At 40.8% G+C, this 25,216-nt stretch overlaps 1 protein-coding gene across 4 annotated transcripts in view; it reads right to left on the bottom strand.

Annotated features, from left to right (window-relative positions):
• MTUS2 (microtubule associated scaffold protein 2) overlaps positions 1–25,216 on the bottom strand; it is a 486,774-nt gene that overhangs the window by 289,059 nt on the left and 172,499 nt on the right. For all 4 annotated transcript variants that reach the window (XM_059995941.1, XM_059995940.1, XM_059995944.1 and 1 more), the window contains one exon: positions 24,444–24,684. In XM_059995941.1, the coding sequence (XP_059851924.1) occupies positions 24,444–24,684 (241 nt within the window). The remainder of the gene's footprint in view (positions 1–24,443; positions 24,685–25,216) is intronic.

The raw sequence follows: 25,216 nt of genomic DNA, 5'->3' as shown, positions 1-25,216 counted from the left end.
GAATATTCCCAACTCAGGTCTGTTCTAACGCTTGGAAAAAAATGTTCAACTAGGACAAAGAAGAAATAATCACTGTTTAACGAGTAATATTGGCCCCTTTGTATCGGAAAGTAAATGTCATGTCAATGCCTTAGAATTATTGTTCTCTGCTTCTCTAAAAGACACAAAGTTATATGAAGTAATAACTAAAAATATGTATTACTGGGTTTGTAATAGACATGGATGTAAAAAGGAGAAAGATGGAATAGAGCTAAATAGGAGTAACATTTCTGTATGCCACTGACATTAGTGTAAATATTAAGTAGATTCTGATAATTTAAGATGATATGGTAAGCCCTAGAGCAATCAGTAAGAAGATAACTCAAAAAAATATACTGAAAAAAATCACTAAAGGAATTAAAATGCTACCTTGGAAAATACTTACTCAGTGCAAGAGAAAGCAGTAATGAGTAGAGAAACAAAAAAGACATGAGGCAGACAGAAAACAAATAGCAAAATAGCGCATGTAAATCCAACTATATCAACAGTAACATTAAACGTGAATGTACCAACCAATCCAGTCATAAGGCAGAGACTGACAGACTGGATGAAAAACAAGACTGAAACATATGCTCTCTGCTGGACAGACATTTTAGATTCAAACATACAATTAGTTTAAAAGCAGAAGGATGGGAAAAGACATATCATGCAAAGAACAACCAGCAGAAAGCTGGAGTGGCTATACTGATGGCAGAAAAAACACATTTCACAACAAGAAAGAGATAAAGAGGGATATCATGATTCAAAGTCAGTAAATCAGGCAGATACAGCGGCTGTAAATATATATACATCTAAAACAGGGTCCCAAAATACACAAAGCAAAAGCTTACAGAATTGACAGGAGAAATAAACAATTCAAAATAATATTTGGAGACTTTAATACCCCACTTTCAATGATGGAACAACTAAGCAGAAGATCAACAAGGCAACAGAAGACAAACACTATAAACCAACGAGACCTACAGACATGTATAAAACACTCCACCCAACAGCAGCAGAATACACATGCTTCTCAAGTGTACACAGAACCTTCTCCGGGATAAACTAAATATTAGGCTATAAAATAAGCATCATTAAATTTAAAAAGATTGAAATGATACAAGTGCATTCCTTTCCTGTTTCTTTTCTGTTTTTTGCTTGTTTCTGTTTTTTCATCTAACGTTCCAACGAACGTTCAGCCCTGCAATACACACAGATTCAGTACTTTCATTGCTGAGACAGTTTATGGTCATTGCCAATCTACCATTGTCCAACTTACCCTCCCTGACCTTTAACAGCAGAATTAGGGCCCAGCAATACCTTGGCAGAGACAGGTGCTGGTGACATAATCAAGTAGCATCAAGGTCTGAATATATAGGAGATGAGCCTCTGTAACAAAGTAATGACACCATTTTTCTTGTACCTGGTTTTGGAACACATTGCTATTGACTGTACTGTATATTTGAAATCAAAATTGTCCATCACAACTCTGCTCCTCTGAGCTAGTCCTACCCTTTCACATTCATTATGCACAGCAACTGGAAAGAAAAGTCATAAGAAATTCACCTCCATTTGACAACATATTAAGATCCTTGTGGGTTGCACTACCATCAACTACATTCGGCAAATTCCTGCTCCCTGGATTTCTGCCCATTTTTGAATCCTGCCCCTGTCTCCTTAAACATGTCACCTGTGATTCCCTGATACTCCCTATCCCTTCTCAAAGGACTATGGTTGACTCAGCTCTGTAGACCCCCTTCTCTGTAGATGCCTGATATCAAGCCTGTTCAGCCTAGTCAAGTTGACTTTAGCCTTACAAGGGTTATCTATGATTTATTTCCATGCTTGGGTTACACAGGACTGAATTAGTTTCTAAGTACAAGCTCTAATTCTCTCCAGAAGTGAAATGTTAATGGATTTAAGTGGTGTTAACACAACTCTAAACACACGATAAAATTTCATAGAACTAAATATACATGTACAAACACACACACACACACACACACACACAGGAGTGCCTGTAAAAATGAGTGAAATCAGACTAAGTTCTGTAGTCTAGTTAATAGTACTGTTCCAATATTAATCTCCTGGGGTTTTTATTCCTTTTTTTTAAATTTTCGTTGCTTATGGGAAGCAACTAAAGCAGTACTTAGAAGGAAAGTTATATCTATAAATGCCTACATTAAAATAGGAGAAAGATGTCAAATCAATAAAGCAACCTTCCACCTAAAGACACTGAAGAAAGAAAAGAGCAAACTAAACCTAAACCAACCAGAAAGCAGGATATAATAAATAAGACAATGGAAATAAATGAAACTGAATGGAAAAACAATAGAGAGAATCAATGAAGTCAAAAGTTGGTTCTTACAAAGATCAACAAAGTTGACAAACCTCTAGCTAGACTAAACAAGAGAAAGGGAAGACAAATCTTTAAATTAGGAATGGAAGAGGGGACATCACAGCTCATTCTTCAGAAACAAAAATAATTATAAGGGAATATTAATGAACAACTATATCTCAACAAATTAGATAATCTAGTGAGACTGAAAAGTTCCAGAAAGACACAAACTATGAAAACTTACTCAAGAAGAAATAGAAAATACACCTATAACAAAAAGATGGAATTCATAATTCAAAAACTTCCCAGAAAGAAAAGTCCAGGTCCAAATGTCTTCCCTAGTGAATCATGTCAGACATTTAAAGAAAAATTTATACCAATTCTTCACAAGTTATCCAAAAATGGGGGGAGGGGTGAAGAGAACACTTCCAAACTCATTCTGTGAGGACAATATTACCTTGATACCAAAACCAGACAAAAATATCAAGAGAAAAGAAAACTACAGACTGATATCTACTGTAGATGCAAAATCCTCATCAAAATATACAGCAGGGCTTCCCTGGTGGTGCAGTGGTTGGGAGTCCGCCTGCCGATGCAGGGGACATGGGTTCGTGCCCCGGTCCAGGAAGATCCCACATGCCGCAGAGCAGCTGGGCCTGTGAGCAATGGCCACTGAGCCTGCACGTCCGGAGCCTGTGCTCCGCAACGGGAGAGGCCACAACAGTGAGAGGCCCGCATACGGCAAAAAAAAAAAAAAAAAAAAAAAAAAAAAAAAAAAAAAAAAAAAAATATATATATATATATATATATATATATATATATATAGCAAACTGAAACCAGCCACCTATAAAAAGGATTATATGCCATGACCAAGTGAGATTTATCCCCAAAATGAAAGACTGGTTTAACATGGAAATCAGTCAATGTACTTACATTAATAGAATAAAAAAAAAACCCACACAATTATCTCAATAGATGCAGAAAAATCACTTGACAAATTCCAACAGCACTTCATGATAAAACACCTAACAAACTAGGAAAAAATGAAAATAATCTCAACCTAATAAGGGTATCTAGGAAAAACCCACAGCTAACATCATACTCAAGGAAAACAGACTGAATGCTTCCCCCCCAAATCAGGAACAAGACAAGGATGTCTGCTCTCACCACTTCTATTCAACATTTTATGGAAGTTTCTAGCCAAGGCAATTGGGCAAGAAAATAAAATAAAAGGCACACAGATGGGAAACAAAAGGAAAACTTTCTCTAGCTATAGACGACACGAACTTGTATATTAAAAAAAAATCCTATAAAATCTACTTAAAAACTATTAGAACTAATACATGATTCAATACATGAAAATCAATTGTATTTCTATACACTTGCAATGAATAATCCAAAAATGAAGTTAAGAAAATTTCACTTACTATAGTAACAAAAAGAATAAAATACTCAGGAACTGTAATAAAGGGTCAGACTCTCTTTTTTCAATGTTTGATTGATCACAGCTGTCAACTTTCAAACGCTGCACCCCCTTCTGTGCTCCCCATGCCCCTCTGTCCCACGTCTGAGAAAGCTGGAAAGAACTTAAGCCCAGTGCTCCCTCCTTTGCCGCTGGGAGGAGACTCAAACTACACAGGCCCCTACCACTTCCACTGAACCCTGCCCCATCCCACCTCTAACCTCTAACAACAGTAAAAAAGAGCTGAGCCAGTGTCCTTTCCTGGCTCTCTCAAGCCATGCCAGGCATGTTTGAGAGGCCTGCCGATCTCTCCCCAGAGACCTCAATTATGTGAGTAATGAACTTCCTCATACCCTCTTGCTTTGCGTATGGCATCATCAGTCTTGACATCCAAAACAAATTGGGGGTGGGGGTCCCTCCTACTGAGACAGGCTGGGACCTGGGGCCCTTTGCTGCAGGGCTTGCACCTGGACACACATTCCTCAGGTAACAATACAAAGAAACGATAAGGGACTAAAAATAACTGTGTGCCTGTGCACTTGGGGCAAATCATAGACAAGAAGATACAGAAAGACCCAAAAAACCCAACTGCCACTTCTGAAGAGCTGGGAGCAAAAACAGGGTGTCGGGAGCAAAAGCACGGGACTGCGCATGCCCTCCTGCACTCGACACCACCAAAGGGACGGGCAAAACCCCTAAGTCACCCCTCCAGCCTGACACACCCCTGCTCTCACCCCATATAAGGAACCAGCCAGCCCCTCTTCAGGGAGCGAGCAAGGGAACCTGTGGTGTTCTCGCTCCCCTCTGCTGCAGCAGGGGCCCCAATAAAGCCTTGCCTGAATTTCTTGCCTGGGCTCTAGTCAATTTCTACTGATTGTGGAAGGCCAAGGACCCTGGTCGGTAACACTGCCTCTCCCGGGTGGCCACGACAATAGGTGCTGTGATCAGGATACTGAGACAGTGACCACCACCGCAGGGAGTCTTTCTTCTCGCCTTGCTTACTAACTAGCTCTGCTGACTAATAGCGAGCACGCGCTTCATGCTGCTGCTGGCTGGTTAGCTGGTGCTTTGAGCCGTGGGGCTCTGTGCTGCATTAACGAGTCCTACAGAACCTCCGTTACACAGACTTCCCCGACCTAAGGTGGAAGTGTCAGTCATCAATTGGCTTTTAGGAACAGGATTATGGGATTGGAGTGGGCCTTGGGTCACGTAGCTTCGCCTGGACCTATGTGTACATCTTGGAACGGAGTTGTGACTGATCCTTGGTTCAGGGGAAAGACTACTCTGTCCTATATGCAGGCCCACTGGGTGGTCACTCATGAAAAAGCAGTCATTAGGGGGAAAACAAGACCAAAGAAAAAAGCCATCATGTGAGCGCTGAGGTCTACATTCCCAAGAGCAGATGTCTCAGCAGGACCCTGAAATGTCTCTGCTGCCGCCTGTACCTCTGTCAGAAATCCTGATCTCAGGGTTATACAGAAAAACACCCACGGCGTCTCTGGGGACAGCAAAGGAGTTAATTCAAACCCTACTGAAGCCCAGGGTCCTGAAATCTTATAAAGCAACCACTGCCACGGGGAGGCCCCACCCCAGACGATGCTGAGCTGAAGCTCTCTGGAAAAACGTCATCAATACAAGCAGATTAGAGAGACACCCCGCCCCCAGTAAAAACAATAAAGGAAAAAAAGACTGGGGGTGGGCGGAGGGGGAAAGAGAGAAAGAGACTGGCATTATTCATGAGACACAAGGTAGAAACGATACAAATGTGCATCAACTGATGAATGGATAAACATGATGTGGAAGGTCAATACACTGCAATATTTTTCAGCTACAAAAAGAAAGGAACTACCGATACACGTTATAACATGGATGAACCCTGAAAACATTAAGGCAAGTGAAAGAAGCCAGACACAAAAGGCTGCACATGGTATGATTCAATTATATGAAACGTCCAGAATAGGCAAATCTATAGAGACAGAAAGTAGGTTAGTGCTTGCCAGGGGCTGGAGTTTGAGGAAGTGGGGAGGGCCTGATAACAGGCATAGGGTTTCTGTGAAAATGTTCTCAAACTGATAGTGGTGACGGTCGCACAATTGTGTGAATAGACTAAAAACCACTGAACTGTATCCTTTAAAAGGGTGAATTCTATCTACTATATGAATTGTGTCAATACAGCTGTTATATTAAAACAAAACTTTTTTTAAAAAGAATAAATCTTGTCTTCAGTTCAGTAACAGGCTTACACTGAGCTGGAGCAATGATGACGTTCCCAATCTCTATCAGTATCTTCAACTTCCAAAGGGCCTGTGACAGACAGAGGACTCGGTCTGTCGTCGTGAGTCCTCCACAAAAACCCCTTCTAACCGGCAGATGGAAGAAATGTTCAGCAGATCAAAGACCCTTCCAAATGAATATGACCATAATGGGGAAATTAAATAACTTTGAAAATTAATGAATATTTTAACAAAAAACCTCTAGGATCAAATATTCAAATCCCATGCAAAGGAGCTTACGTGGGCTCACTTCTTTTATTTTTATCAAGGCTCTGTATTCTGTGAAGATTTTGCCCAAAAAAAGATACAAATTCCTGTGTGAACAACAAAAGGGATTTTGCTGCTATTAAGTGCTAAAAAGATGTGTTGCTCTTTCAAAGTAATACCGTTTTTCTTTTGACAGACGAATCCTCTGAAGAATGCAAATCTTCACATTTAGAGGAAACATGAGAAGCTGTATTTATTCTCACCGTTTTTCCTTTTGTATTGATTCTCCTTTAAAAATGACTTTGTAATGCTAGAATACCTCAATCAACTACAATCAGATTACAGTGCCTTATGGTTCAATAGTGTATTGATAAAGGTCCATCCATCATTGTCCAACATTCTTGACATCTGAGGCAGTAAGATAAAAACTTTAAGAACGTAAATGGGGAGTCAAGATGGTGTACTAGGAGGACACAGAATTCACGTCTCCTCACAATGAGGGCACCTACCAGGCACCGGGGGGGGACCACGGACACCTAAGGCGATGGGAGGAAACCCCAGCGACCAGTGATCTCTCCTTTTGGCTTGTTCCCCACCCTCTCTTTTTGTTTTTTCTTTTTTCTGTTGTGGTTTTATTTTACCTTGTTGCAGTTGTTTCAAATAGTTTTATTTTTCCTGATCTTTCTAATTTTATTTTGATTTTTATTCTTTCATATCATATTGCTACTTTTTTTCTTTCTTCCTTCTTTTTTTTTTTTTTTTTTTTTGCGGTACACGGGCCTCTCACTGTTGTGGCCTCTCCCGTTGCAGAGCACAGGCTCTGGACGTGCAGGCTCAGCAGCCATGGCTCACGGGCCCAGCCACTCTGTGGCATGTGGGATCTTCCCACACCGGGGCACGAACCCATGTCCCCTGCCTCGGCAGGCAGACTCTCAGCCACTGCGCCACCAGGGAAGCTCTCTTCCTTCCTTTTTTTTTTAATGCGCCACAAAGCTTGTGGGATCTTGGTTCCCAGGCCAGAGGTTGGACCTGAGCTCCTGTGGTGGGAGCTCTGAGTTCAAACCACTGGACTAACAGAGAACCTCAGACCCCAGGGAATATCAATCAGACAGAGGCCTCCTGGAGGTCCTCATCTCAGCAACAAGACCCAGCTCTATCCAACTACCTGCAAACTCCACTGCTGGACGTCTCAGACCAAACAACCGGTAAGACAGGAATACAGCACCACCCATTAAAAAAAAAAAGAAAGAAACAAAAAAACACTTTGTTACAGATGAAGGAGCAAGGTAAAAACCTACAAGACCAAATAAATGAAGATGAAATAGGCAACCTATCTGAAAAAGGATTCAGAGTAATGATAGTAAAGATGATCCAAATTCTTGGAAACAGAATGGGGAAAACACAAGAAACATTTAACAAGGATCTAGAGGAACTAAAGAGCAAACAGTGATGAACAGCACAATTACTAAAATTAAAAATACTCTAAAAGGAGTCAATATCAGAATAACGGAGGCAGAAGAACGGATAAGTGAGCTGGAAGATAAAATAGTGGAAATAACTGCTGGGGAGCAGAATAAAGAACAAAGAATGAAAAGAACTGAGGACAGACTCAGAGACCTCTGGAACAACATTAAACACACCAGCATGCGAATTATAGGGGTCCCAGAAGAAGAAGAGAAAACGAGAGGGTCTGAGAAAATATTTGAAGAGATTATAGTCGAAAACTTCCCTAAGGTGCGAAAGGAAATAGTCAATCCAGTCCAGGAAGCACAGAGAGTACCATTCAGGATAAAACCAAAAAGAAGCATGCCAAGACACATAGTACTCAAACTATCAAAAATTAAATACAAAGAAAAAATACTGAAAGCACCAATGGAAAAGCAACAAATAACATACAAGGGAATCCCCATAAGGTTAACAGCTGATCTTTCAGCAGAAACTCTGCAAGCCAGAAGGGAGTGACAGGACATATTTAAACTGATGAAAGGGAAAAACCTACAACCAAGATTACTCTAGCCAGCAAGGATCTCATTCAGATTCAACAGAGAAATTAAAACCATTACAGACAAGCAAAAGTTAACATAATTCAGCACCACCAAACCAGCTTTACAACAAATGGTAAAGGAACTTCTCTAGGCAAGAAACACAAGAGAAGGAAAAGACCTACAATAACAAACCCAAAACAATTAAGAAAATGGTAATAGGAACATACATATCGATAATTACCTTAAATGTAAGTGGATTAAATGCTCCAACCAAAAGAAACAGACTGGCTGAATGCATACAAAAACAAGACCCGTACGTATGCAGTCAAGAGACCCACTTCAGACCTAGGGACACATACAGACTGAAAGTGAGGGGATGGAAAAAGATATTCCGTGCAAATGGAAATCAAAAGAAAGCTGGAGTAGCAATTCTCATATCAGACAAAATAGACTTTAAAATAAAGACTATTATAAGAGACAAAGAAGGACACTACATAATGATCAAGGGATCAATCCAAGATGCATATATAACAAATGTAAATATTGTTTACCTAACAGAGGAGCACCTCAATACATAAGGCAAATGCTAACAGCCACAAAAGGGGAAATCGACAATAACACAATAATAGTAGGGGACTTTTAACACCCCACTTTCACCAATGGACAGATCGTCAAAAATGAAAATAAATAAGGAAACACAAGCTTTAAATGACACATTAAACAAGATGGACTTAATTGATGTTTATAGGACATTCCATCCAAAAACAACAGAATACACTTTCTTCTCAAGTGCTCATGGAACATTCTCCAGGATAGCCCATATCTTGGATCACAAATCAAGCCTCGGTAAATTTAAGAAAACTGAAATCGTATCAAGCATATTTTCTGACCACAACGCTATGAGATTGGAAATCAATTACAGGAAAAAACTGTAAAAAAACACAAATACATGGAGGCTAAACAGCGCACTACTAAACAGCCAAGAGATCACTGAAGAAATCAAACAAGAAATGACAAAATACATAGAAACAAATGACAACGAAAACACGACAATCTAAAACCTATGGGATGCAGCAAAAGCAGTTCTAAGAGGAAAGTTTATAGTAATTCAATCTCACCTCAAGAAACAAGAAAAGTCTCAAATAAACAATCTAACCCTATACTTAAAACAACTACAGAAAGAAGAACGAAGAAAACCAAACGTCAGTAGAAGGAAGGAAATCATAAAGATCAGAGCAGAAATAAATTTAACAGAAATGAAGAAAACAATAACTAAAAGCTGGTTCTTTGAGAAGATAAACAAAATTGCTAAACCCTTAGCCAGACTCATCAAGAAAAAAAGGGAGAGGGCACAAATCAATAAAATTAGAAATGAACAAGAAGAAATCACAACTGACACCACAGAAGTACAAAGGATTATGAGAGACTACTACAAACAACTATATGCCAATAAAATGGACAACCACGAAGAATGGACAAATTCTTGCAAGGGTACACTTTTCCAAGACTGAACCAAAAGAATTAGAAAATATAAACAGACCTATCACAAGTAATGAAACTGAAACCATTAATTAAAAATCTTCCAACAAACAAAAGTCCAGGACCAGATGGCTTCACAGGCGAAGTCCATCAAACATTTTGAGAAGAGCTGACACCCATCCTTCTCAAACACTTGCAAAAAATTGCAGAGGGAGAAACACTCCCAAATTCATTCTACGAAGCCACCATCACCCTGATACCAAAACCAGAAAAAGATATCACAAAAAAAGAAAATTATAAACCAATATCACTGATGAACATAGATGCAAAACTCCTGAACAAAATACTAGAAAAACAGAATCCAACAACATATTAAAAGGATCATATTAAACACCATGATCAAGTGGGATTTATCCCAGGTATGCAAGGATTCTTCAATATATGCAAATCAATCAATGTGATACACCACATTAACAAATTAAGGAATAAAAACCATATGATCATCTCAGTAGATGCAGAAAAAGATTTTCACAAAATTCAACACCCATCTATGATAAAAACTCTCCAGAAACTGGGCATAGATGGAACCTACCTCAACATAATAAAGGCCATATATGACAAACCCACAGCAAGCATCATACTCAATGGTGAAAAACTGAAAGCATTTCCACTAAGATCAGGAACAAGACAAGGATGTCCACTCTCACCACTCTTATTCTACATAGATTTGGTAGTCCTACCCACAGCAATCAGAGAAGAAAAAGAAATAAAAGGAATACAAATTGGAAAAGAAGAAGTAAAACTGTCACTGTTTGTCGATGACATGATACTATACAAAGAAAATCCTAAAGATGCCTCCAGAAAACTACTGGAACTAAACAATGAATTTGGTAAGGTTGCAGAATAGAAAATTAATGCACAGATCTCTGGCACTGCTATACATCAACAACGAATAATCAGAAAGAGAAATTAAGGAAACAATCCTATTTACCAATGCAACAAAAAGAATAAAATACCTAGGGATAAACCTGCCTAAGGAGGCAAAAGACTTGTACTCAGAAAACTATAAAACATGGATGAAAGAAATCAAAGATGACGCAAACAGATGGAGAAATATACCATGTTCCTGGATTGGAAGAATCAATATTGTGAAAATGACTATACTACCCAAAGCAATCTACAGATTCAATGCAAGCCCTATCAAACTACCAGTGGCATTCTTTACAGAATTAGAGCAAAAAATTTTACAATTTGTATGGAAACACAAAATACCCCAAATACCCAAAGCAATCTTGAGAAAGAAAAACGGAGTTGGAGGAATCAGGCTCCCTGACTTAAAACTATACCATAAAACTACAGTAATCAAGACAGTATGGCACTGGCACAAAAACAGAAATATAGATCAATGGTACAGGATAGAATGCCCAGAGATAAACCCACACACATACAGTCACCTAATTTATGACAAAGGAGGCAAGAACATACAATGGAGAAAAGACAGCCTCTTCATTAAGTGGTGCTGGGAAAACTGGACAGCTACATGTAAAAGAATGAAATTAGAACACTCCCTAACACCATACACAAAAATAAACTCCAAATGGATTAAAGACCTAAATGTAAGACCAGACACTATAGAACTCTTAGAGGAAAACATAGGTAGAACACTCTTTGACATAAATCACAGCAAAATCATCTTTTTTGACCCACTTTCTACAGTAATGAAAATAAAAACAAAAATAAACAAGTGGGACTTAATGAAACTTAAAAGCTTTTGCACAGCAAAGGAAACCATAAACAAGAGAAAAAGACAACCCTAAGAATGGGAGAAAATATTTGCAAATGAAACAACAGTCAAAGAATTAATCTCCAAAATATACAAACAGCTCATGGAGCTCAATATCAAAAAAACCCAAACAATCCAATTAAAAAATGGGTGGAAGACGTAAATAGACATTTTACCAAGGAAGACATACAGATGGCCAAGAGGCACATGAAAAGATGCTCAACATCACTAATGATTAGAGAAATGCAAATCAAAACTACAATGAGGTATTACCTCATGCCAGTCAGAATGGCTATTATCAAAAAATCTAGAAACGATAAATGCTGGAGAGGGTGTGGAGAAAAGGGAACCCTCTTGCACTGTTGGTGGGAATGTAAATTGATACAGCCATTAAGGAGAACAGTATGGAGGTTCCTTAAAATTCTAAAAATAGAACTACCATATGACCCAGCAATCCCACTATTGGGCATATACCCTAAGAAAACCATAATTCAAAAAGAGTCATGTACCACAGTGTTCACTGCAGCACTACTTACAATAGCCAGGATATGGAAGCCACCTAAGTGTGCATTGACAGATGAATGGATAAAGAAGATGTGGCACATATATACAATGGAATATTACTCAGCCATAAAAAGAAACGAAATTGAGTTATTTTTAGTGAGGTGGATGGACCTAGAGTCTGTCATACAGAGTGAAGTAAGTCAGAAAGAGAAAAACAAATACCATATGCTAACACATATATATGGAATCTGTGAAGAAAAAAAAAAAAAAGGTCATGAAGAACCTAAGGGTAAGACGGGAATAAAGACACAGACCTACTAGAGCATGGACTTGAGGATATGGGGAGGGGGAAGGGTCAGCTGTGACAAAGTAAAGAGTGACATGGACATATACACACTACCAAATGTAAAGTAGATAGCTAGTGGGAAGCAGCCGCATAGCACAGGGAGATCAGCTCCGTGCTCTGTGACCACCTAGAGGGGTGGGATAGGGAGAGTGAGAGGGAGGGAGACACAAGAGGGAAGAGATATGGGAACATATGTATATGTATAACTGATTCACTTTGTTATAAAGCAGAAACTAACACACCATTGTAAAGCAATTATACTCCAGTAAAGATGTTAAAAAAAAAAAAAAAAAAGACTGTTAAAGGAAGGAGGACAGGGACTGATCTGCTGAGCAGAGGATGAGTTGGGATATGTCAGGACTAGAGGTATGGAAGTCAGCTGGGGGGCAGCAGATCAGGAGAGAAGTCCGGACATTCTGGGAGCAGGGATGGAGTAGATGTATTCAAGTTACAAAATCAGCAGGTCTGGCTGACTGATTAGCTGGGGGAGTGGTAGGAAGGTGGGAGGGTGAGTAAAGAGAAATCTTCTTTGTTGTAGGAATAAGAAAAGGCCGACATCCCTGAGAAACCTCCAAGGGAACCACTGTGGTTAAGCCATGCCCCACTGGGGTCATGCACACCTGAAGACACAGCAATGTGTAGGGACTCTAGGAAGATCCTTCTCACTGCAGAAACAACAGAAGCACGCTGTGGTCAGAAGAGCCCCGCGGAAGGCTCTCCTGCAGAGCGGCTGCACCGCCTGTGGGCCACTCCCTGTGAGCAGCAAAGCAAACCCCAGCAAGGCCCAGGGTGGATGCGCGGCACCTCAACGGGTGAGGCTGCAGAGGGACGCAGGGGGCTTAGACCCCGTGCTTTTGCTCCCTTCATTACAGGTGTGTCTGTCCACAATCCGGGAATGATGATCAGGGGGAAAACTTAACTGAGATTGCTGGCTCACTGGCATTATTTAATATCCAGGCTGGAAAGGGAACTAGTGAAAGTTTTTTGTTTTGGTTTGGTTTTGTTAATGTTTCTGGAGTTGCAAAGAGATGGGTCTAAAGGTAAAAACAGAACTCTGTGCTAAATGAGCAATAAATCATCTGCAAAACCAAATAAACCTATGTATGCAGTGTGTCTTTAATGGAGGCCCAAATCTTGAGTTTTACTTCCTTATAATTATCTAAAAAATTGAGACTAAGCATTTTTGCGTTATCGGAGTATAACCGGGATCTGAGCATCTTCATTTGCATTTCTGTTTAGATCTTGTTATCTCACCTAAAGCGACTGGATTTAATCCAGAGATTCACAAATACCCAGTGACATATTTTCCACTGTATTAGAGTAAAAACCCCGCCTTGGGAGAGTTGGCCTCTCTATACATAATTGGTCGGTATATAAATTAGTCAAAGCCTTTATGTTAAGAGAAGGGAACTGGAAAGGGTCGGTGGGGGAGCAGGCATGAGAGAGTGCTACAAACAGAAGGACATTCGCAGCAGGGACAAGTAATGTAAATACTGCCCATGTCATACTTCTGCTGGACAGATCTGCTTATAAATAGAAGCTGTTTAAAAAGAGACGTCAAATCCAGGTGACCTTGTATTAGCGCATCTTACAGAATTAGAAGCGTTAGTCAATTACTTTTAACTGACTCTAAACCCACCAATGCTTCTAAACTGCTGTGGGTATACGTGAGGATGGAGAAAGTTCCTGGATCCTATATGTATTTGTAGTTCTCGGGGAAATCATCAGAGGCTCAGGGCTCATCGAAAGGAACAATATCTTTATGAGCAAATGCACTTGAATCATCTGTTTTCTGATCATTGGTTTTAGCACTGCAAAACAGAGGAAAAGCAAAGCACTTGCTCTCTTTGCTAAGGAAAAGACTCAGAAGATTCTGATGACCTAGCATGTCTTTTCCATGGAGCGCATGTAAAGCACAGTTCTCACACTGCTTTTGCAATACTGACGGAACAATCATTTTACACTACTGAGCAGAGCCCCAAGAGGTGCTGGTGACTAGAGTTAAGTAGAAAAGGAGACCGCCAGCTCGTGGTGGTGGACAGAACGCAGGCATTTTGTCCCTTTCTTACCAAAGGTGCCTTAAAGTGAGAGTAATTCAATTCTAAGAGGTACAATTCATAATAACAGCTAATATTTACCGACTTCCTTCTATTAAGCACTTTACCTATTTAAACCTAGAACAAGAGACAGGTACTTACCGAGCCAGATATTTCGAAAGTTTCTGGAACAGAGACGGAGGCCCCCGACTGGCAGGCAGAGGAAAGCGCAGCCTGCAGCAGACGGGAGAGACGCGCTGCCCTGGAAAAGCAAGTGCTGACCTCCAGCCGGACAGCCAGGGCCGCAGAGCCTCTGATCCCAGGAAGGAGGAGCGAGAGGCTGAAATGATGAGGGAGACACTATAGCCTCCACCCCACTGTCTCCCTCATCAGGTCCTCCAGTGTCCAGCAGCCAGGAATTTACCCCTACCTGGCCACCCCGTGCCAAGCCCCAGGGTTAGCGGAAACAGACTCCTAAAGAGTCCGAACAAATGGACTTGATGCCCACCAAACTCAATAGTAAGCATGAATGATCACAAAGACTTCGAGAAAAGCTGCCGGCATAACACAAACAACAAAAAAATTGAGAAAAACAAAGAGAAAATCTGCCCCTGAGCATATAGAGAGAATTCAGGAAACAAAAGCTATCTTTAGGATGGGAGGGAGAGGCTATGGGGATATATGTATACGTATAGCTGATTCACTTTGTTATACAGCAGAAACTACACACTATTGAAAAGCAATTATACTGCAATAAAGATGTCAAAAAAAAAAGCTATCTTTAAAAAAATCTAATTATCCCTAGAGAAATTTGGGAAGATATGGCAACAATAAAAGAAAGTGCAGGGCTTCCCTGGTGGCGCAGTGGTTGAGAGTCCGCCTGCCGATGCAGGGGACACGGGTTCGTGCCCCGGTCCGGGAAGATCCCACATGCCGCGGAGCGGCTGGGCCCATGAGCCATGGCTGCTGAGCCTGCGCATCCGGAGCCTGTGCTCCGCAACGGGAGAGGCCACAACAGTGAGAGGCCTGCGTATCGCAAAAAAAAAAAAAAAAAAAAAAAGAAAGTGCAATCTGCTATGAAAAGACGCAATCAGAAACCAAGACGGCATCCTTGGAAATTAAAAATACCCAAACAACAATTCAAGAGAAGTGTTAGAAAATAAAGTCCAGTCAGATGGTCTACAATGAAAAATGTAAAGAATGAAGTAACAGAAAACATGTGAGAAAAACGAGACACAAGTAATCACTTTGGGAGATCCAAAAATCAAATAATAGAAATTCCAGGAAACAGAGAATTAAAACACCAAGGGTACAGATGATTCTAAAGCTTCCAGAGAGCAACAAAAGCAGGTCTCCTACCAAAAAAAAAAAAATATATATATATATATTTCTCAGACTGGCACCAGGTTTCTTTAGAGCACCAGTGGAAGTCTGCATGTTTTGAAAGAAAATCATTTTCAACCTAGAAAATGATATTTGATCTAGTGAATGCAGACTAAAGGCTGTCTCAGAAAGGCAAAAACTCTGTGAGTTTGCTTTCCCTGAACCCTGTCTGAGAAAATTACCGAGGATGTACTCCAGCAAAATGAACCAGGAAACACGTGGATCCATCCCAGGAGAAAGAACGAAGGGAAGTTCCAGAAGAACAACATCTAAGCTGAGGAGGCAAACAGAAGCTGTAGGACTGCAAGTCCCAGAGGCAGGCACCAGGAGAAAGCAAAAGGCATCTTGAAACAAAAAGCCCGGGACACAGTGGGTGTCCAGTAAATACATACTGCATGATTCCATTCCTCACTTCGGTTTGAGACTTTACCTGCCCAAACCACTCAATACTCTCCAACTTCTGAACCTATGCTTTGAAATCATGTTTTTATATGGTTTTGGATTAAGGAAGGACAAGAACGTTTAAAGATAAGGATACAGCCCCTTTCCATGGTATAGAAAAATCCGGGAAGACAAGCTTTGTGATGAGCGCTCATATACAAGGATAAATCAGACAGAAGTCTTGAGATTCCATATCAAACAAGGTCAAAATGGCAAAACAAAAAAATGTAGATGATTCATCCTCATCCCTTACTGTCACTTTAAAAAGCAAATAAACAGAGCAGCTAATTGCAAGGTCCGTCCCCTTCAGCTGTGTCCCGTTAGAATTAGTAGTGGATTTTTGCCTGTAGAGTTGAGTTAGAGCCGCCATTACTCTTCCTTGCTTTTTATCCTTGAAGGATTTTCCCACAATCTATTCTGATGTGAACTTGACTCACAGGGTCGGGGGGTTAGTCAAATCCACCCCCTAGAACCTATCTACTTCTCTCTATACCCTACCACCACCTTGGCTATCATTTAGGGTATCCTGCATCAGTCTCTTAAAAGGTCCCTGTCTCCATCCTTGTTACCCCACCCCACTCCTGTCCCTCAGGACCTCAATACACCTCAATCCATTCTCCAAACTTCAGTCTAACAGATATTTTTTAAGTGAAATGTGATCCTATCAGTCCCTTGCTTAATATCCTTTAACGGCACCATCTTGTTCTTAGGAGAAAAGGCCAATTCCTTAACACCACTTACCACATCATTACAATCTTCTGTCTTTTTTCTCATCCTTCTTTGACATCCTATGTTCCAGGCATACCAATCTTCACATGTAGCATTCCCTCTGCCTGGAATACCCATCCACTCCCATCACCTCCTCATCCCTGACCCCCATACCTCAAATCCTTTGCTCCTTCGTACCAAACTTCACCTAAGAAACTTTCCTGGGCCCCGACTTGGGGTTAGATACCCTCCTATGCTCTTCTGAGCCCAGAAGACTCTGCCATCCCAGCACTAAGTCACACTGCATCATAACTGCCTGTGGGATCTCTTCTATCTTGTTCATGGTTATATCCTCATGGTTGTATCCTCAGTGCGGAAACAACTTGACACACAGTAGGTGCTCAGTATTCATTACATATACTAATAGTGTTTGTCCAAATAAATAGAAGAATAGTTATTACGCCTGTGATGCACCCCAGGGCCACTGAAGCTGACTCTCTGGGTCTGGGCCAAGGAAACTTACATTTTTAATAAGTTTCTGCAGGGCATTTTAGGCATGCTCAGTTGCAATGAAAGTAAGTCAAAGATGGGATGGCTTTGTTGGCCGAATGCACAATAAAAAAAATAGTCACTGTCAATGTCCATTCCAACAGTATGTAGAAATGGGTGACATTGAGAGATATACTAAGACAAACACCAGTACAAACTTAATGGTTCCTCCGAAGCCTCCAAGATTCGTCCCAAGGTCATCCAGTGTTATTAAGACACCAGAGGAACCATAGTTATGCCATGTTCTCTTGGACCATCTCAGGAATTCATCAGTTTGTCTTACAGGGATGTTTTCCCACCTGATTTAAATTTTTCTTGGTAGATGCTATAGTTGTCATGAAAATAAGTAAAACTGTGGTAAAAATAGTAACGTGGCACTTAAGCAATGCCAAAAAACTTGTTATTCTTTTTTTGAAATCGAAGTATAGTTGATTTACAATGTTGTGTTAGTTTCTGGTGTACAGCAGCGTGATCCAGTTATACTTATATACACACACACATTTTTTTCATATTCTTTTTCATTATGGTTTATTACAGGATATTGAATATAGTTCCCTTTGCTATAATAGTAGGACCTTGTTTTTTATATATATAGTAGTTTGTATCTGTTAATCCCAAACTCCTAATTTATCCCTCCCCCTGCCCCCTTTCCCCTTTGGTAACCATAAATTTGATTTCTATGTCTTTGAGTCTGTTTCTGTTTCGTAGATAAGTTCACTCGTGTCATATTTTAGATTCCACATGTAAGTGATATCGTGGCGTTTGTCTTTCTCTGTCTGACTTACTGCTCTTAGTATGATCATCTCTAGGTCCATCCATGTTGCTGCAAATGGCATATTTCATTCTCTACTCTCATTCTTAACACAGGAACCGACACCTCACCCACTCTGTGTTTCTTCTCTTTCTCCCTTCCTTTGCCTTACAAGAATCAATGCTCTGCTTCTGTTCCAAGGTCCACCCTCCACATGGGATTGCGATCTCATTGTCTGCCACCCACCTGGGCACCTTGTTCCAACAGTTAATACCACCACACCCTTCAGCCTCTCTCCCCAGGCCGCTCCCTCTCGCTCACAATTCCAACTAAGTCCGACCTCTCACACAGGCTCTGAAAAACAAAACAACACACAGCCCTGCTTCCCCTGCAGCGAGCACCCAGGGCTCTCCTCCACCGGTGCATTCTTAGAAACAGCGGTCTATTCTCATTGCTTCCACTTTCTCACTTTTCATTCACTTCTCAGCCTTACTAAGACGTGACTTCCACCCCACGTTTTACTAAAATTGCTCATTCAGAACTAGGTCACCAACTGCTTCCTAATTTCCGATCCCAGCCTCTTTGCATTTTTCCTTGTCCTGTCTTCTGTGAGACAGACTTGACCATTTTCTACCTTGGAAGCTCCCCCTTCCTTAGACTCCAATGCTACATTTTCCCAATGGCCTCCACCCACCCACCCTGCAGTCTCCTGCCTCTTGCAGGCGTCTTTCTTCAGTTACTCCTTAAATGTGGACACAAAGTCCTCTTCTTGACCCCTTCCTTACTCTGTCCTCCCTCTCCCGCCCTGACCCTGCTCATCCATTTGCACGGCTTCGGCTCACATCTAGGTGGCAATGACTCCTATACTGACCTTCGGCTCCAACTTCTCTCCAGTCCCCATTTCTGTCCTTTGGAAATTTCTACCTGAATGTTCCCAAGGAACCTCAAACTCCGCATGTGTCCAATGACTAACTGTCCATCACTAGCCCCACCCTACCAAGCATCCTCCAGTCCTCCCTACTGAGTAATCGGTCCCTGTGAGGGATCTGAATCGCCCAAACTGATGACCCCTTTCTCTGACAGATACACATTCTACCATTATCCCTTCTGGTAAACTCCTGTTTATCCTGCAAAATTCAATTCAACTCACCTCACGTGGAAAATCTTTCCAGAGCCCCAACCTGCCCGAGCTGAGGTGGATAGCCCCCTCACGTGCATTCTGCATGTCTCTATCAAGTATGTCTCTCTTCCTGTTGTAATCACTGGGTTAACTCTCTGTGTCCCCACAAAGTGGGGATAATGCTCTCACCTCAGAATTCTTCCTTTAGAAATACTGAATATATGCTTACAATTTGCTAAATTTCTGACATCATCATGACCACTCAGAGTTCTCCACAATCACTACTGTGCTTGTGTTTTTAAATTGTTCCAATCAAGTTTACTTGTTCTTCAATATATATTACATTAACTTAATAGCCTACATTTTAAAATTTGGCAGGATTCAACCTGCCTTTTGAAAAAAATTACCAAAGAGGTATGTTGAACTCTAAAATAAAATTTATTTTAATAAGCAGAATTCGTAACAAAACTGAATATAAGTTGAGAAAAACTGTCTCAACTTACCTGATTGAACTTCTCTGGTTATTTACAGAATAAAGTATTTCTCATCTAGTCTTTAAAAACCTTCTATTCTGACACTTTATCCCTATCAAAAATTATTATACTTCTTTCAGGGTGCACTGGCTGACACAAAAACGTCACGCTTTCAGCAACACTGGGTACAGTTATTTTCATGAAAACAAATTACATCCTGATATGCTGTATACCAGTTAGCATTTTTTACATAATGTATTACATAATGCTGTGAGAGAGGTTTTTCAGAAAAAGGAACATAAAACATATATAAATCTACTAAAAAGGCAGTACAGAAAAGAACGATCTTTTTAACTCTTTAGATGTGAAGGCTCTAATAATGAACTGTTTTTATACACAATCTTAGGTTTCACTAGTACAGATTTTACGTCCACCTAAAGGGAGGTAACCGTCCTACTGTTGTACTTGGAGTACTTAAATAGCATCCTGAGTTTCATACCCAGGCCTGATGACAGTAAAACTTCATAGGTTTACGCATGACTGTGGAGTCAGAAAACACTTTATACAAAAACACAGAAATTATCTAAGAAGTAAGCAAGTGCTCAGGTTTATTTATTTTTCAGCAGACAGAATCACATTGAGATCTGTAAGACTTTGGAACTTCCCTGCCAGTCCAGTGGTTAAGACTCCGTGCTTCCACTGCAGGGGGCACGGGTTCGATCCCTGGTCGGGGAACTAAGATCCCGCATGCTGCGTGGCACGGCCAAAAACACCAAAAGGATCTGTAAGACTTTAAGGGTCTTAGGAAAGAGTATTCATTTCTAGCAAAGAAACTGTGTAAGAATATGCTTTGTGGGGTAGTATGTACTTACTGCACCTCTGGTTCTTCTAAGCCACTTTAAAGCCATGATACACATAATGGTACTCACAGAGCCAACACAGGAGTGGAAACAACAGAATTCTTCCCAAAGTTTAAGTCACAGGTTTACTTGTCTATAGGAGACCTAAGTGTTTCCCTACCTAAGACCTGAAAAAAATACAGTGTATGCAGTTCACATATCAAACCAGATCTTTAGGAGTCAGAATGAGGGACATCACCTGAGTTTGGAAATGTGAACGCTAAATTACGGGCTGCAGCATTGAGGGCTGTTCCTACCTCCTGTTCTCATTGCCAGTGTGATGCTGCTCAGAGCCTCGAGTGACCATGTAAAATAAAGATCTAAGAATAACCAAGGTAAGAGTGACAGAGAATCCCAACGTGCTGAATATGTGATGCCTGGCACAAAATTAAACACAAATTGCAAACAAAATACAACCATATACAGAAACATTTTAAAAGTATTCTTAAAGTAATAACCAAAAAACCCCAAACAACCACTATAGTCTGAAACTAAAAGAGCAAACACAAAAGAGAAAGTTTTCTCATTAGCTACAACAAACATCATCTGACGTCAACAATCTCTAATGAATATGTAAAAGCAACTTCACCCATAAAGATTTAATTGATATGGAAACTGCCATAAACAATTACAAAATGAAACCAAATATATAAAACTAATGTTTTCAGAAACTGTACAACAACCAGCACAGGAATGTGATCCTTGAGGTGAGCCTTATCACTGCCAATCTCACTGCCTGGAGGCACCATCCATGCCAGAGCCCAGGAGGGAGGAACTCAAAGAGAGTCTGTCCATCACAGTGAGTTGAAGACAGAGATCAAAATTTGGAGAGTCAGAAGGCAGTAAGAATGTGTGGGGCAAAGGGAAGGGAGATATGCAGACAAACTGTCCCCTTACAGCGTGCTCTCAACCCATCACTCAGAGAGGTCCTGTTTACACAAAACTCAGATCACACTGCCCTACTTCCAAAGCCTCCAATGGTCTTCTCACTCAGACTAAGTCACATCCTTACGACCTTCTGCAAGTTCCCTCAATGCCAGCCACCCCTCTACTCTCCTCCCCAACCACTCTCCCCGCTACTTACTCTGCTCCAGCCTCCCTGGCCTTCCTGCCACCCCAGGGCCTTTGCACTGGCTCTTCCCTCCCTCCCATCTTTGGGGACTGGCTTAAAGGTCATCGCCCAGGGAGGCCTTTTCCAGCCATCCTATTTAAAATTGGAATCTCCCTCCTTCTTGGCCCAAATCCCCCCTTCTCTAATGTCTCATTTTCTTCAATACTAGTGATTTCTCTCAATAGACCATGTGCTTTATTTATTCACTAAAAAAAAAAAAAAAAAGTTTGCCTACCCCCATCCTAAAATTCTAAAACAGGGGCAAGGATTTTTGCCTGTTGTCACTGCTTTCTGCCCACACCTAGAACAATGCTGACATGTAACAGTCCCACAGTACTCATTGTTGAATGAGTGACTGAACACATAACTGACCTGTAGCAGCTGTGTAGCAGCAGGTAGATCCATCATAATAAACATATACCATGGGAACCATTAAAAAATAATTTGTTTTTATAGAAGGGCTTACCAAGAAAACAACTAGCCATTGAGACCATCAGTTATTACCTGAGTAAATGACAAGTCACAAAATGGCAAACAGGTACAAAAAAGTTCCCTTCCACTAATAGTAAAAGAAATGCAATAATAATAATAGGAGGAGGAGTAATAATAATGGTAATACTCAATCCCGGCAAGGGTGTGGCAAAGAGAAGCACCTTCCAGAAACTCTAGTGTGAAAATAATGACTACACATTTTCTGGAAAATAAGTCAGTCTTAAAAAATGTTTGGATGTGTATTTAGCCAATAATTAAACTACAAATAATCTATTCTGAGAAAACAATCTGAAAGAAGACAAATAAGTACAGAGATTCAAATTGCAACATTATTGAAGATAGTGTAGAATAAGCAGAACCCAACTTCCATGAATGACTTCTGGTGTTATTCCCCGTGCATTCTTCCCACTTCCTCAGAGAGGCTGCCCCGAAGCACCTCTGTCCCACCCATAGAGCACTCTCCTGGTTGCAATTTCTCAAAACACTGTGCTTCTTGCTTTGCTGACACTTATCACAATTTCCAATTATGCATGTATCTTTTTATTGTCTATTTCATCCATTAGACTATGTTGCACAAAGGCAGGAGTTCTCTGTTCACTGCTGCAGTCCTCGAGTTACACCTTCTGGCACCTGGTAAGTATCCAGAATTTGTTAAATCAATGAATAAATGAACAAAACAGAATCTTACGTGGCCATTAAAATATTTCTGAAACACTGATGGCATAGGAAATGCCTACAATATGATATTACTAGGAAAAAACAAAATTCACGTCCAGTATTAACTCAACTATTTAAAAATGCATATGAAGAAACACACGGGAAGAAAAATTTCCATAATATTAACTCTGGGCTGGATGCTAAAAATATAAGTACAATTACTTTCTTCTTCATATTTTTCTATATTCAAAGTTTTTGACAAGGGGTATATATTATTTCTATAATAAAATAAGACATAAAACCTAGAGGAAACCACATGAGCAGAAGAAGGGATGGAGAGAGGAAAACAGAGAAGTGCAGAGAGCATCAGGAGAGGACAAGGGCCAGCCACTGCAGAGCAGGAGAATGGGGCTGGGATGGGGCGCTCAAGACGTGTGAACAGCTGAAAAAAGAGATACGGTCACCGCTGTACTGCAGAAAGGTCTCCCTGACACACTACAGCCTGGATGCCAAACCCAGCCCACTACAGGTATACCTCATTTTACCGCACTTCGCAGGTACTGCGTTTTTTACAAATTGAAGGTTTGAGGCAACCCTGCCTCCAGCGAGTCTGTCGGCACCATTTTTCCAACAGCATTTGCTCACGTTGTGTTGCTGGTGTCACATTTTGGTAATTCTCATGATATTTCAAACTTTTAAATTATTATTATGCTTGTCATACCGATCTGTGATCAGTCATCTCTAATGTTACTCCCACGACTTGCTGAAGGCTCAGATGATGGTTAGGATTTTTTATAAATAAAGTATTTTTTAATTACGGTGGATACATTGTTTTTGTAGACATAATGCTACGGCACACTTAATAGACTCCAGTATAGCGTGAACATAACTTTTACATGCGCTGGGAAACCAAAAACGCGTATGACTCTCTTAATTGCAATATTTGCTCCACTGCAGTGGTCTGGAACCGGAACTGCAGGCACACCCAAGGTGTGCCTGTATCTGTTTTTGTAAAATAAGTTGTGTTGAAACACAGCTGCACCCACGCATTCATGGACTGTCTATGGCTACTTTCATGCTAAGTAATTACAATACAGACCATTATGGCCCCGAGGCGTAAAATATTTACTATCTGGCCCTTTCTGAGCCCTAGTCTATAGGATGTATCAGAGAAACCACATGTATAGGAGAAACTACAAGAAATGAGGTGGTGGTCACAAGGGCCATCGTTTTGAGGGTGACATGGAGAATGACAGTTGCAGATAGATGAGTCTTGACAAATGTCTGTATCTACAATCGGATGGAAGAACAGAAAAAAGGCTCTTTTAAAGAAGGAGAGGCATTCATACTTTAGGCGGTTACCATCACTTTATGCGATTACTATTTACAAGTACAGCAGGAAAAAGCAGCCCCTGTGGCACTGGTTACCTGCAGGGTCGGAACTGTAGAGGCTGGCAGCTGCCGCTATGGTTCCTGGTGGGTGAATGGCACTCGCTGAAGACCTCTGGCTCGCGATCAGGATCCTGCTCTTGGCAGATGGTAAACGTGACATTGCACCCAATCCCAACTGGGGCTTAAGGAGCATGGCCGATCGATAGAACGTTGGAGGAACTTCGTAGTGAGTATAGGGAGGAGAACAAAATTCTTCTTTTCCAGGGCGTTCTGTAACCTATGGTAAATGACAAGAAGCTCATTCAGAGAACCGCACATCACGGGACGAGTGCGGAACCTGGTCCGGAGACCAGGGCTCCAACGGTGACCACTCTGGAACCACTGAGCTGCTTCATCACCCATCTCTTACCTTCTCTGGGCCCAAGGTCTTCATCTCTAAGTTGACAGCAACTGGATGATCCCTTAGGTCTATGCCGGTTTTAATACTCTATGAATCTACATTTCGCTGGGAGGAGAATTCCCTCCATCAGATTTTTAAATTTGATCACTACAAAATCATTGGAATTTGTGCAAGGAGTTAATCTATAAACGAAAAATGTCAATGACACAAGGAAAGAATTGAGCAAATGTTCACGGAACTATGACAGGCTCATTATTCCTAAGGAGAAAAGGCACAGTTTTCCTGGTGACCTAGTCTTACAATAAGGTGATGAACCTTATCAATTTATGTTAGGTATTAGGCTACTTAGGAAATAAAATATGCATTGTTAATGAGGGGGAAAAGGTTATTTGGAAGAACAGAGAAGTTA

The sequence above is a fragment of the Delphinus delphis genome, chromosome 18, assembly GCF_949987515.2.
Source record: "Delphinus delphis chromosome 18, mDelDel1.2, whole genome shotgun sequence".
NCBI lineage: Eukaryota > Metazoa > Chordata > Mammalia > Artiodactyla > Delphinidae > Delphinus > Delphinus delphis.
Note: the sequence above shows the minus strand (reverse complement) of the source record. Positions and strands in the feature narration are given on the sequence as shown.